Source organism: Littorina saxatilis, linkage group LG15 (assembly GCF_037325665.1).
Source record: "Littorina saxatilis isolate snail1 linkage group LG15, US_GU_Lsax_2.0, whole genome shotgun sequence".
In the NCBI taxonomy this organism is placed as follows: domain Eukaryota; kingdom Metazoa; phylum Mollusca; class Gastropoda; order Littorinimorpha; family Littorinidae; genus Littorina; species Littorina saxatilis.
This window is the reverse complement of record NC_090259.1, coordinates 12,526,380-12,540,039: the sequence shown is the minus strand read 5'-3', so window position 1 is coordinate 12,540,039 and position 13,660 is coordinate 12,526,380. Positions and strand designations below refer to the sequence as shown.

At 40.4% G+C, this 13,660-nt stretch overlaps 1 protein-coding gene and 1 long non-coding RNA gene across 3 annotated transcripts; both read left to right on the top strand.

The window, feature by feature from the left end:
- The first annotated feature begins 666 nt into the window (after positions 1-666).
- On the top strand, positions 667-13,250 carry LOC138948576 (uncharacterized). Of its 2 annotated transcripts, none has more exons than XM_070320133.1 (3): positions 667-1,154; positions 10,757-10,900; positions 11,364-13,250. In XM_070320133.1, the coding sequence occupies exons 1-3, from the start codon at positions 920-922 to the stop codon at positions 11,777-11,779; spliced, it is 795 nt and encodes a 264-aa protein (XP_070176234.1). In that variant the 5' UTR covers positions 667-919; the 3' UTR covers positions 11,780-13,250. The 2 variants fall into 2 exon arrangements, with proteins under 2 accessions (XP_070176234.1, XP_070176235.1); XM_070320134.1 differs by lacking the exon at positions 667-1,154 and adding an exon at positions 7,865-8,048.
- On the top strand, positions 2,210-5,514 carry LOC138948575 (uncharacterized). The gene is made up of 2 exons (XR_011450015.1): positions 2,210-3,363; positions 4,126-5,514. It is a non-coding gene; the product is annotated as an uncharacterized lncRNA (long non-coding RNA).
- Positions 13,251-13,660: the final 410 nt, after the last annotated feature.

Below are 13,660 nucleotides of genomic sequence, written 5' to 3'. Positions count from 1 at the left end.
TGACGTCATTATCCGTTTCGTAGTGCTCACCCCAGAGGTACTTCTTCATGTTTGTAAACATCTAATAGTATGAGGGTGCCAAATCTGGCGAAACAAGCAGATGGTTATAACGATCTCCAAGCCGCAATCATGATTTGTTGCCAAGGAAACCAAGGACTTTTGCATAAGGGCGTTGTCTTAATGGACCAACATCCCTTTGCGGAGCATTCCTCGGTGCTTAGCCTTGATATGCTATCTTAGTTGTCTCAGAAGTATGAAACAATATTCATCGGCTACTGTCTCATCTTTTGAAACTTAGTCAAACAGGAAAAAACAAACTGAGTCCAAAAAAACTGATGCCATCGCCAAGTGAGTATAAGTATGTGTGCCGGTAGCAGATACGAATTCTGGTGAGCGGGGATGAAATACCGCTCATGGACAATCGTGATATAATTGGGGGCGAGATGGGAGAGGGCGAGATGGGAGGCGGCGAGATGGGACCGGCGAAATGTGAGGGGGCAAGATGGGAGGAGCGAATCGGGACCGGGAAGTGGAGCGTGGAAGGGGGACAAAGCGGGGAAATCAGAGAGCGGAATGGCTCAGTAGGTCACGGTTTATCTGTGGCCAGTGTGTGCCAATCGGTTTTGCAATTCCAATGGGGTCATCTCAGAATAGCAAGGGTGCGGTCCTGGTGCACCATGAACACAGGAAGCTGAACGAGGAAGGTAATTCCGAAGCCAGCAAGTGAACAACTGACGCATACTTGTGTGTTGCACAATTCGTTTTGGGCGAGTGTAATTTTACGTTGTATCTGCAAAGGGTTGAAGACTGAGAAGTGAAACTTCAAAACTTGTCTCACAGGGATATCGATTCGGAAGAGTTTCTTCTCATCACCATTGCGGGGTTTTGTCCATATTGAAACAGTCAGTTTGATCTCAACATGTCTGTGTTCTCCAGTCGCACTTCAGGCTACAAAGCGGGAGTGATGCTCTTCTTTTTCTCCGCCATTGCTTTTTTCGTGGGCTACGTTACTCCATTTTGGGTCTATAATTCTACATCGTCGTCTTACAGCACATACCAAGTATCTAAAGGGCTTTGGATGGGGTGTGAATCGGCGACAAGTTATGGTGCCTCCAGCACTAGTTGTGCCACGTACCCTTTGCATTTTGACCTCCGTAAGTTTTTCTTGTCTGACTGTATTTCTGGCAGATTTTCTGTCTGTATGTCTGTCTCTCTCTGTATCCCTGCCTCTGTCTGTCTATCTGTCTCTGTCTGTCTGTCTGTCTGTCTGTCTCTCTCTGTCTCTCTTTCTCTCTTTGTCTGTCTAGTCTGTCTGTTTGTCTGTCTGTCTCTCTGTCTCTGTCTGTCTGTCTGTCTGTCTCTCTCTCTCTCTCTCTCTCTCTCTCTCTCTCTCTCTCTCTCTATTTAATGTGCGTTTTTATTATAACATGCTGCAGACACATTTTCCAACTGCACATACATATAAATATTTAAGATTAATTTGAAAGAAGTGTTGTACATTATAAAGTTTATGTCCAGCATGGGTCAAACATAAAATGTGTAAACATGTTGAGAGAAAACAAAACTGCTAAAGAGACGATAAACAATATTATTCCCCCCTCTGCTTCTTTACCTCTGTAAACTTGTAGAGCTAGTTATTTTTCGATAATGACCCAGCAACCAAACAAATAACGAGCCAGCAACAGCCTGAATCCTCGATAGTGCAATGGGTTGAGAAGCTGTTCTGTTTCGGTACTACTTTTGCGACTGAAAAGTTCCGAACGCTCTATACGTACGAAGTATACATCTCTGGAGCAAACAATACAAACATACCGCATTTAAATTAACAACTACAGGCCTGAACACATGAATATCCATATAAAATCCATGAGTTCGGTTGTTTTCTGAATCTAGATCTGCTGTGCACAAACCGTTCATCACAAGCAAATTCCCAAGGCAAGTAACTCATACTCTCGCGACAAGAGTAGTTCCCCTTCTTTTAACTCAGTTTCTTCGACAACACTGACTGCAATCCGACGGTCAGTTTTCAACAATATTTCATTTTATAAACAGATCACACGCAACCAAATGCACACATCTCATCAATTTAAACAACATAAAGCGGTTTCATACACTATTTTCCCCAGAAAACTGAACTTCATACAGTAATTAACGTTGGAACACGGGTGCAAAAGTTCGTCTGCTAGTCCCATTTGACGCAAGAACATTATCTTAAAGGACCAGACCACGCTGTTTTAGCGTCAAAAACGCTTCGAATCGTGTTCCTGCGCGACCGAACACTTCCCGATGTTTGCAGTTAGTTAGAAAACCACTTTCTTACCGTCTTCAACAATGTTTGGTTTACTTCGGAATCTTCTAAGGCCGTAATCCGACGAATTTTGTGACCGAAGCGACGGATTTCTTCTCCAAAACGACCCGCCATTGTGCCGCGTGATCTTCGCGAGACTGGCTTATGAATAAATTATCCGTGACGTCACACCGTGTGGAGATGGTAGTTTACCAACATCATGAACATGACAACAACAAGCGTAACTGCAGACGAAATTGAACCGTACATGTTCGAACTACCGGTTTCTCTCCTCGAATCAAGCATGAAAGATGAGGGCGGAGTTCCAGAAGTAGTGAAACAGTGACGATGAAAATTGCGACACTGTTTGTCTCAGCGATCAAAGGTAAACACGCCCGCTCTCTGTGCTGAACTTATCGTCTGCTTTCGAGTCTGTGCTATTTTTTCACTCTCGCCTTGTCAACGCACTCGCGAATAAGTGGGATATTGTTTAAGTGTTCATGCATTGCATTCACGAGTAAAAGAACAACAGCTCATCGCAGTTTTAACTGTACTTGATTATTTCAGAGACTGGTGTCAGAGTAGCCACTGTACCTGTTGTATTGTGTGGGAGGGGCAGATTTGAGAGAGAGAGGAAGCTAGCCTGAGGTACATTGTAGAATGAAAACTTGCAGGGGAGCAAGAATGCATCACCAGCCACGAAGGTGTACATACAACTTTTTTTGAGGTGCCTATATTTGTTTGATTGTTAAATGTATGTATTTGTTGTTGTTTTTAAAGGCTATCAAGAAAACTGTTGTCATTTAAATTTGTAACACTCAGTCACATATAGTTTCACACACACACACACAAGATTAACTCACTTGCATGCCCACAGAAGAAGTTTGCTCTTCACATTGTTCTGTTGTTGTTTTTATAATGTAATCATTGTAACATCAACACTCAGTAATAACCAATATTACAACACAATCACTTTTTCATCAGAACTCACTCACATACTACATGACTTTGTATTAAACCCTGGTTTATGGACACTTGCATTTGTACTTTGCATGGGAAAGCAGCCTGAATTTCAGGTGAACTTTAATAAAAGAAGATTTATATGTATGTTGCTCTAGATGCATGTTTTAATAAATAATAATGACATTCAGGAAAGTAAAAGGACTGTTGAAGTTTGCTGTTGTAAAATGTCTGATGATTAGGGTTCTGTTGCACATTTAGTGAATTGACTGTACCAATTGCTGTTATTATTTACACCCAATCAGTGCATCCACATGATATTATGTAGCTTAAATTAAAGAAAATGTTTTGATGTGTTCAGAACATACCAACAAGTTGCACACTCACTGACTTTCCGAAAGAACAGGAAAGTTCTTCCTGCCTGTCTGGTCGCTGCCATCAGAGACCTCTTTCTGTCACAGAGCTACACAGGCTTCAAATATATATATATATATATATATATATATATATGTAAGATAAATAAAAGGTACATTACAACTCTCAACTGCGGGGTGTGTGTGTGTGGGGGGGGATGTGCATAACCATTGCATACTTAAGGTCGGCTTAAACTGCAAACAGAAATGTGGAGCTTGCGTAACAATTCTTGCTTTGTCAGATTTGGAGATAGGCAGCCTCAGTCTATATAGTTGGTCGCCAGTTGGGGCGTCCTGCTTGGTGACAACTTGAGCTTTGTCAACTGGTCTAGCTGTAGCAGTCAAAGTCTGGGCACTGTTGCATTGTAGTCTTGCTGTGTATGCAGAGCTTTGTTGTAGCTGCCATAGGCCAGTGTTGCCATAGGCCAGTGTTAGGATCACCACCCCCTCAAACAGCTCGTTCAGTTAACCTGATGCCTGTTTTAGACAGAAAAAAAAGTTACCACAATCAGCAGAACTTTCACCGGAGAAAGGGCATAATTCTTTCATACTTTCTTTCTCATAGCTTTTTTTGGTTTTTATAATCTCTTCATTACACTAAATAACATCCATCTTAAGACCTATTTTGAGCCTTAATTTAAGTTGACTAGTAATGATATTAATCATAATGTATTTATTTTTATAATGTACAAACTAGAGTATGTCTGTGGATATGTGTGTGATGGTGCTGGTATGGATATGTGTGGTTTGGGTTATGTGTGTACTGATGTGTACATTTTATGTGTTTTGTATGTTTTGCGAGTGCGATTTTATGTGATGTTATTCTGTACACCAGCCAAAACAAAATGTCTGGTATATTAGATAATAAACGCACCTTTAAATTTATTAGCGACTACACCCCGTCACCCTCCAGTCCCCCTCCCCCCCATTACACCCTACACTTTTAACATTGTATAAAAAATCATGCCCCAATATAGGTCCCTAGTTACCTGGGAGGACGTTAAGCTCCATAATCAACATCAACAACGTATTGAATTGAATTGAAAAGCTGGGGTTAGGAGGTCTAACTTCTTGATTTAAAGTGTTTTTTTTCTCAGGTGCATGTAGTTTTTTTATTTGCTTGAAATCATGGTGTATTCTGGTTGTAAGAGAAGAGTCAATTTCCTTGTAAGCCTGCAAAATTAAGATTTGTCATTTTTGAAGTAGCCTACATTTTTGTAAGAGTCCAAAATAGTCCAGGATAAGGAGGAAAAACATAGGGTGGGTCAGGAAATCTGAAACATTGCATAGTTTTGTTTTGCCTATGTAGACACAAAAAGTACTTAGAGCACTTTTTCCCCCCCAAGAGAGCATAGCTTAGTTTTAATTATTTTAATGCCACTGTTAGCAAGAGGAGTACTACAGACAGCAATCAAACAGTGGGTTTTTTCTGTAGACATTGCTATTTCTGTTTAGGTGTTTCAGTAGTTTTCTATGCGGATAAATCATGCTGCATGATCACTAGAAACAATCCAGCTCTGTTGCATGCAAGTTTTTTAAAGGTTTTTTTCCCCATGTTACTCCGAGAGAAAAAAACAACCCACAGAGATAAAGTTGAACTGGCAGTTTGACTGAAGCAGTGGTAATAACACAGAGTGCTCTTCCTACAATCAATTTTTTTATGTGGATGATGATGTCCATACATGTACTTGGTTGTATTATTTTGCTAGACTATTTGTTTCTGTTAGATATATCTGCTCACATGATTGTTGTTCATAATTTGACATTACATTTACTGCTGATCAAAATGTATTGTTGGAATAGGTCTGCTTAATATTCTGACTGCAGTTTTGTAATAAAATCAAATAACACAGATGTTTTAAGTATCAAAGTGCTTTTCACACACACACACACACACACACACTCACACACTCACACACTATGAGTATGACTGCAAACATGAATTTGTACTTGTATTAATTATAATTACTGTATTACAGAACCTGATCTGAAAAAAAGGACAACAGCAAATTATTCATGCAAGCTTGCTGTATTAACGATTTCTTTATCTATTTAATACAACACTGAATTAGATAACAACTATAACAACGTGTGTGTGTTTGTGTGAATGTCTATGTGTATATGGACGGACACTGATTAAACCTGAGACTCATCGATTACCCAGGTGAGTGTAAAAGAGGGAGAGAGAGAGGGAACTTTAAGGTGGGTGCATGGGGACGGACATGTAGTAACAGATATATGTTTTAATCTGTAATCTTAACACATGTGCTTAAAATTAGGAACAGATGCCATTCCACTACAAATACTGTCAGTCTGACAAAAACGCCCAGTGACACTGAACCCCTATCCCTTACAGAACACATTCAGTATACATGTACTCACTTCCTTTCGTCTGCGTTTAGTGAAAGCAGATCGTTCTGATGACATTGGTATCCGGTTTCTGACCTCCTGTGAGTGGTCAACAATTGTCGGAACTGGAACTGCGTTAGGCAACAGCTGTTTTGTGTGTGCCAGGTTTTCTTGCCGGCTTAACTGCGTTCGCATTGGAAGAAAGTGTCGCGAAACACAGCACATCGTGTTGGCCGTTTCCAGTTAATCAGTCTTGCTGCAGAAGTTGTAAGCCCATCGGAATAAGGTGACAACTGATGCCTGAACCTTTTTTCTATACTTCATAGCTATCAGCAGCCGTGCGCATTCCTTCGGCGTGCTGTTGATGCTCGATTTAGGCAAACGCCCACTTGAGCGTAAGCTGTAACTTTCGGTTTCCAAACACTAAGTGACGTCACAGCCGGTTCTCGTCTACTGGCGGCCATTTCGAAGTCTCGTTTAGCAGACGAATTTGGCGGAACGTTTTTAATTAAATCACAATGATTAAGCTACGAATCGGTGAATTTCTTTACATTTTTGGAATCTTTAGGTGCATTTCTCTAACCTTCAGTCATCGGTTAGTGGTTCTAATAACCTTTAAAACAGCGTGGTCTGGTCCTTTAAGCGATACTAAAACATAAACAGAACACACAATACCTGCCTTTACCGCCACAGCAGAATAACAGCATATCTGTGTACTTGATTTTAGTCCAAAACAAGGAAACTGACAAGAAGTGTTAACAGAATGGAATGATTTGCACGGAACTATACAACCGCGCATCAATCGATCGCCTGCGCAGGTTGACTGGTTGAGTGAGTCGGATTCGATGAAACTTTCGCACAAAAACTCCTGTTTTCTTTGAATAACTGAAGAAAGGAGGAATAAAGAGGTTACACACCTCGTCTCAGTGATTATTAAAAATAATGGTCTCAGTTCGCGGTCATGAAAAAGCTCGCTGAAGCTCGCATTTTTCATGATCCGCTAACTTCGACCATTATTTTTAATAATCACTGAGACTCGGCATGTAACCTCTACATATTTGTCTCCTGCTAAACCCATTTAGTCAAAGGACCACAACAAGCAACAAAACAACAAATATAATTTATTTCAAGTGAAAACCCTATTCACTGGATTAAAATTCTTCTTTTGTTTACAAAGTTGTATCCTAATTTTATTCGTGGGCGTGTGGAAACCCATTGCAGGCAGACACACATACCCACACTTAGACAAAGTCTCATGACAATCTACATTTTCAACTGTGGAAAAAAGAACAAAACTGAAGTCAAAAATCAATGAAAAACAATACAACAAATTAAACAAACATTTCCGGAAAGTAGCGTGCAGCTGCTATTCTCGCCTTACACAATGACCCCTTTTCAACCCCGAAACTTGATAAGGAAATAAAGCGGGGGGGGGGGGGGGGGATGACAAAGGAATGAGGTGGGATGGGGGGTGCTCTGTTTGGTCGTGTAGTTTTGCGGACCTTCGGCCCTATGCCTGGTTTCCATATGTGTGTGTATGTGTGTGTGTGTTGTGTGTGTGTGTGTGTGTGTGTGTGTGTGTGTGTGTGTGTGTGTGAGTGTGTGTGTGTGTGTGTGTGTGTGTGTGTGTGTGTGTGTGTGTGTGTGTGTGTGTGGTGGGGTTATGGTTGGTTGTTTAGATCATTCGTTTTCATGTCCGTCTTCCGTTTTTTGAGGGTGTGTGTGTGTGTGCGGGGGGGGGGGGGGGGGGGGGTAGATCATAGGTCATTCGATTTCATACCCTGCCCTGTTTGGTAGCGAAGTTTTGCGGACATTCGATCCTATGCCTGTTTTCCATATGTATGTGAAGGGTGGGGGTGGTGCTCTGTTTGGTTGATTACATTTCAGGAACTTCGATTCCATTCCCTTCCAGGGGAGGTTGATCCTCTTTTGGCAAGTTCAGCTTTGAGAACCTTTGGCTGGATGCCTGTCTGAATGTGTGTGTCGGAAGAGGGACAGGCGTATGTTTGGTAGTAAGCCTAAGCCACGGGGGATGTCTGGTTGGTATACACACGTAAATAGGCCCAGTGAAATTGAACACTTTATCTGTACATATTTATTATGATATATGCGTGTGGAAGGAGTGTGAAGTTTTATGCATACACCATAACAAAATCCTGTGCTTTGCATTTGGTAAATAAACTGTTTGACTTGATGTATTTTTCAAATGGTTGTAAAATCAGTCTTGTATTTGTCACCGTGCTCAGGCCCTGTTCTTTTTTTTCCGTCACACCTAAAACCTTATTTCTTGTGAGCGACGCAGCATTATATATAATTAGAGCTTTGAGAACCTTCTGATATTCTGACGTTCTGTTCGTAAAAGGTGAAACAACCCTACTTAGCGCTTTTATGTCATTCAATGTTTTGCAATTTAGTCCCACACACGAATACTTTCCTTTCAGTTTGGAGTTCACCGATTTCTGATTGTTTTTATTTCACATTGACAGTGAGAACTTTCTAAGAGAAATGTTCGGGTTTTTCTTGCATTTGACATTTTTTTAAACTTTGACACTGGTATTTAATTCTCTTCACTTCTTCCTCTTGGTATATACGACGTAATTGCCTGAATTTGCTCAATCTTTCACACCGAAAAAAAAGATGTTCTCAAATAAATTGTGTACATATGTTACCGATTAAAATGCACTATCCGGTTTTCTTGAGAAATGACTGCATATTATTGTGTCCCGATTTTTGATGACTTGATGTTGTAGGACGACAACATCAATGCCACCTTTAAAATGTCTTTTACAAAATGCATACTGTTCGATATTTAAAGTCGCGGAAAGTATTTAAGTGGAGACAAAACTATCAGCGATAATTAATAGTTGATCTTAGGAAATAACTCCGCCCAGATTGTATGGGATGCGGATGAGTTAATTGCTTTCCCTTGTTGTCATAAAAAAATGAGGCAAGCCTACCAATGTCACGTGTAGCTTAAAGGCACAGTAAGCCTCCCGTAAACCATCACAGATACTGTCAGGCTTTTACACACAGTACAAACACCCTTCCATTTGAACGCTCACCAAACGGGAACATCATAGGTGCCCTACGTAAAGAGCGAGCAATTTTTAAAGAATTCATTTTGCGGATTGTGTCAGAGACAATCGGACCGTGGTGCGTTTTCGCGCTAGATCTAACTTTTAAAATCTAAATAATAAATTGACAGCTTGTTACACAAACATTCTTAAATCATAAAAGAATTCTTTTTTCATCAAGACAAGATCAGTACAATTCGAAGTTTTGAAAGTTTGAAAAAAGAAAATCCCGGAAGCAGGGTCACGCAAGGTCGTTGTTCTCGTAGCAGACGACGGTTTATCGCCGTTCCTCTGAACAGTCAAAAGCCATCGCTGGAGTTCTTGTGAACCACAGCCGTTTTTTTCGTGCATAGTCAGAGGTACATAATAACGTGCTATTGCAGATAAGCTCACATCGAGTCACATTCAAATGACTAACTGACGAGTACATTGTGAAAAAGGGAAACTGGATCACACGGGTTCACGATGGCTCAGGGGTAAGATAAAGCACGCAAAAATAAATTCTTTGAAAATTGTTTGCTCTTTACGGAGGGCACCTAGGATGTTCTCAAGAGGTGAGTGTTTTAATGAAAGGGTGTTTGTACTGTGTGTAAAAGCCTGACAGTGTCTGTGATGGTTTACGGGAGACTTACCGTCTACCTTTGCGTTTCCATGAAAAAGCACAGACAAACATGACAACAATCAACTCTTCCACAACCAATAACTAGTCGCGTAAGGCGAAATTACTACATTTAGTCAAGCTATCGAACTCACGGAATGGAACTGAACGCACTGCATTTTTTCACCAAGACAATACAGCTTCGTCAATCCCCGCGACAAGGATATTAATCACTTTTCACATGCAAAACAAGGTGAAATTAACAAGCCAGAATAGCGCGGTAGCGTATTGTGCCAAGCAGGAAAGCACACTTTTCTGGATTTTATTTTTTAACGTTCAGGGCTTTTGTTTTATAACACATATTATATATATATATTTATATATATATGTTTTTGGAATTAAGAAATGATAAAAAATAAGATGGAATCATTTTAAGACCGATTTCTAACATTTTAATCGTAGTACTAATTAACTTATTTTTGTTAATTGTGATCACATTTTAAGAGTAAACATGACATACGTATATTTTGTTTAGATTCGGAATTTGATGAAATATATGATGCAATCAATCTTAAATCTGTTTATGAAAAATCGATTTTAATGACAACTTTAACGAGCAAACTAATTAACTAACTTTTTAGCTTCCAAGCTGAAATGCAATCCCATAGTCCGGACTTCGTCGAATATTGCCTGACAAAAATGTCAATAAATGTTGTTAAACAATGAGGGCGTAACAGTGCGGCCTCAATGTGTACAAAAAGTCGGATATGACGTCATCGAAGACATTTATCACGAACAAGAAAAACCCAGGAAATCTCATGTAAAGTTTTATAAAGATCGGTCCAGTAGTTTTCTCTGAATCGTTCTACACGCACACACATACATACAAACATACTCATTTACACCAGACCCTCATCTGGATTCCCGGTCAACGTTAAAATATAACTTGACTAAATGTAAAAACCTGACAGAGTTATTTTGATTAATTTCGAGGAATTCGATTATTGCAAATATACCAAAATGATGAGTGAATTCATCAATTATACACCTTTATCAATAACTCTGCCTGTTCCAGCATGGTTCCACGCCGTTAGGGCCCTGGAGTGTTTCTCTCTGATTGGTCTGTTCGCGGCCTGTGTCTACGCCCTCGCCACAAACTGCTGTCGCTCCTTTCCAGGACCTGTGACTAGGATTCTTGAGGCTTTGTCTGCCGGTTCTGGTAAGTCACAAATAATCGTTGGTTTATCTGAGGAGGTAGCTAGAAGCGACTGGATGGGGTTGTGTTTTTTTTAAGCATCCCTTCATCCTATTTGGCTATGCGGGTTCATAATATTTGGTTAACGGAACAAGAGATAAGGGCAAGGACTTACTAACTTACTTATTTACTTACTTACTGACCGTTATGCCGGTTGGCATGCAGGGCAGAAAAGTGCAAATGACAGTTTGTATTATTTAATGTATACGGGATGCATGAGCTATAGTAGATCCAAACTAAGTACAATAACCCACATGTTTAGAATGTGAATTATGTCGGCAAAACAACCAAACAGGTGGTGTCATGACCATTTGAATGGTCACGGTGTGTTTTCTTTGTCTTTCTCTATTTTTGCTGTTCCGATTTGTCCGTTAGGCGGAAGGTTTTCCGGAACTACATGTTTTTTCATTGATCCTGTTTTTTTTAGGAGTGCTAGGGTTCATAGGCTGCATGGTCTACGTTGGAGTGTTCAAGAGCAAAGCATCTTTCAGCTGGTCCTTCTACCTGTGCACCATTGGGAGTGTTCTCTGCGTCGTTGCTACTATCATCATCGCCGTGTGCAACAAACCCCTGCCCACCAGCGCTGTTGGGGCCGGGGGTCAAGTCATCAGCTTGGCAACCATCTCACAAGGTCAAAGTTACACAACGGCCGGAGGTCAGGCTCAAGCTCAGCCCTACTGGAATGCTCAACTGTACGGAAACCCTCAGGCTTACGGGAATGCTCAACCGTACCCTCAGGCTTACGGTAATGCTCAGCCGTATGGGAATCCCCAGCCCTACGGAAATCCCCCAACGTACCCTAGTCCCCAGCCAGACCAGACCGTAAAGGCTGGTTACCCTTGAGAGGCACCATAGTTCAGTTGTAGTCTTACATCATTATCATTTTTGTTTTTACAATTTCAATGAATTGGGTTTGTTTAACTTCCTTTATTTGTTAATTTGCTTGCCTGCTTGTTTATTTGGCTTGTAGGTAGGTTGGTCGGTTAGTTGGTTTCTTTCGATCCTTCTTTCTTTCTGTTGCTGTATCGCAATGCTCAAATGTCCGTGCTCAAGCTCTGTTCAGTTTGTCACTTAATTTTGTTTTCTTCATCATCTTTCGTTCCTTGTTGTGGTATTCTATTGTATATACATGTATAAGTTGCACCTCTGCCCATTCATGGTATCGCGTGGTGCTTTGTCGAGACTGGGTCAATGAATATGATGACGTCACTCGAGGCTCTGCCCAGAGTGACGTCATTGTATTCATTCACCCGGTGGAGACCCATCGAAGCTTATTTTTGCTTTTAAATGTCTTCATAAAAAACAGATAATTTATAACGAAATAATCTTCATAACATTATATGCTTTGTTTGTCGTCTGCTACGAATCTAGCCCTTGCGGTTGACACGGATTGCAGAAGCTCCAATTGACCCTTCATTGAGGGGAATAAATGCTCAATCCGCTGTCATTTCGCCACTGAACATTTTTTCTTCTTTTCCCTTTTTGGTTATGATTGAAACGGCATCCCAAAAGAGTGTTTCAGCTGTTTCAACACACGGGTTCAGCTGCCACTTGAGTGGCTTGTTCCGCATTTCTGTCAGTTTAGCCTATTAGTCTAAAATGACACCGGACACGAAAATAATTGACGCGCATACATTGACGCTCTGACAAAGTTACACACAAAACGACAGAGACTTTGACGTCATTTGTTTTTTTGTTCGGACGATTCCGTCGTTTCGGCAAATGGCTGGTCCGTGGTCAGACTTGACGTCAGCACCCAAAACGTCTTTGTTTTTGTTGGCATTGCAGCTGTGAAATAATCAGTCTTGTGTCTCAGTCGTGTCGGAACAGAGTAATCGCTGCGTTCGTGTTGATGACGGCTTCGTGAGACAAATCAGCGAATCTATCGTGTGGATGAAATTTCTCTTACAAAAACACCCAACCCAACAGGAGGCATTAATGCTTTTGCAGTTTGCTGAAGACATGAACTGTATGTAGGTAATTTCATCCGTTTAATGCATGTCGAAACAAGCCATAAGGCTTTTAAATAAAAGATTCCATGCATTGTTTCGGATCTGAACACAGATGAGGTCACAGTTTGCAGGTTGAATCTATGAATCGGTACGACCTTCCATCGGGCTAGATTATCAACAGATGGTTCATGATCAGAATCAAGGTCAAATTTACCTGGTTCCCATTCAAAACGTCATCATCTCATTCAAGATGTCCTTTTAGTTGCTTCTGCGGCTGCGCAATTCATTTGCCTAGGTCATGGCCGAACTGTTGGCCTACTGAGCAATATCGCGGGATTTTGTCTCACTAGAATAACCGAGATAAACAACCCAGATAGCATGCTAACGTTAATTTAACGTTAATTTAACGTTTGCATGGTTAGATTTTGGTTTACGGTTAGCATTAAACGTTAAATTAACGTTAAATTAACGTTAGCAGAAAAACGGTTATAAAGCAAACGTTAAATTAACGTTAAATTAACGTTAGCAAGCAAACCGTTTTCATGGCAAACCTTTTTTAAACGTTAATTTAACGTTTGCCTGAAAACCAATATAAAACGGTTTGCATTGAAACGTTAAAATAACGTTAAATAAACGTTGACACATAACCTTTCAATATCAAACCATTTTTAAACGTTAATTTAACGTTTGCCTGAAAACCAATATAAAACGGTTTGCATTGAAACGTTAAAATAACGTTAAATAAACGTTGACACATAACCTTTCAATATCA

What these genes read in the sequence shown, in the direction of transcription:
- LOC138948576 (XM_070320133.1), top strand. Translation starts at nt 920, where the DNA reads ATGTCTGTGTTCTCCAGTCGCACTTCAGGCTACAAAGCGGGAGTGATG. An exon ending in CCCTTTGCATTTTGACCTCC is followed by an intron (nt 1,155 to 10,756) that starts GTAAGTTTTTCT and finishes TGCCTGTTCCAG; the next exon opens with CATGGTTCCACGCCGTTAGG. An exon ending in GGCTTTGTCTGCCGGTTCTG is followed by an intron (nt 10,901 to 11,363) that starts GTAAGTCACAAA and finishes TGTTTTTTTTAG; the next exon opens with GAGTGCTAGGGTTCATAGGC.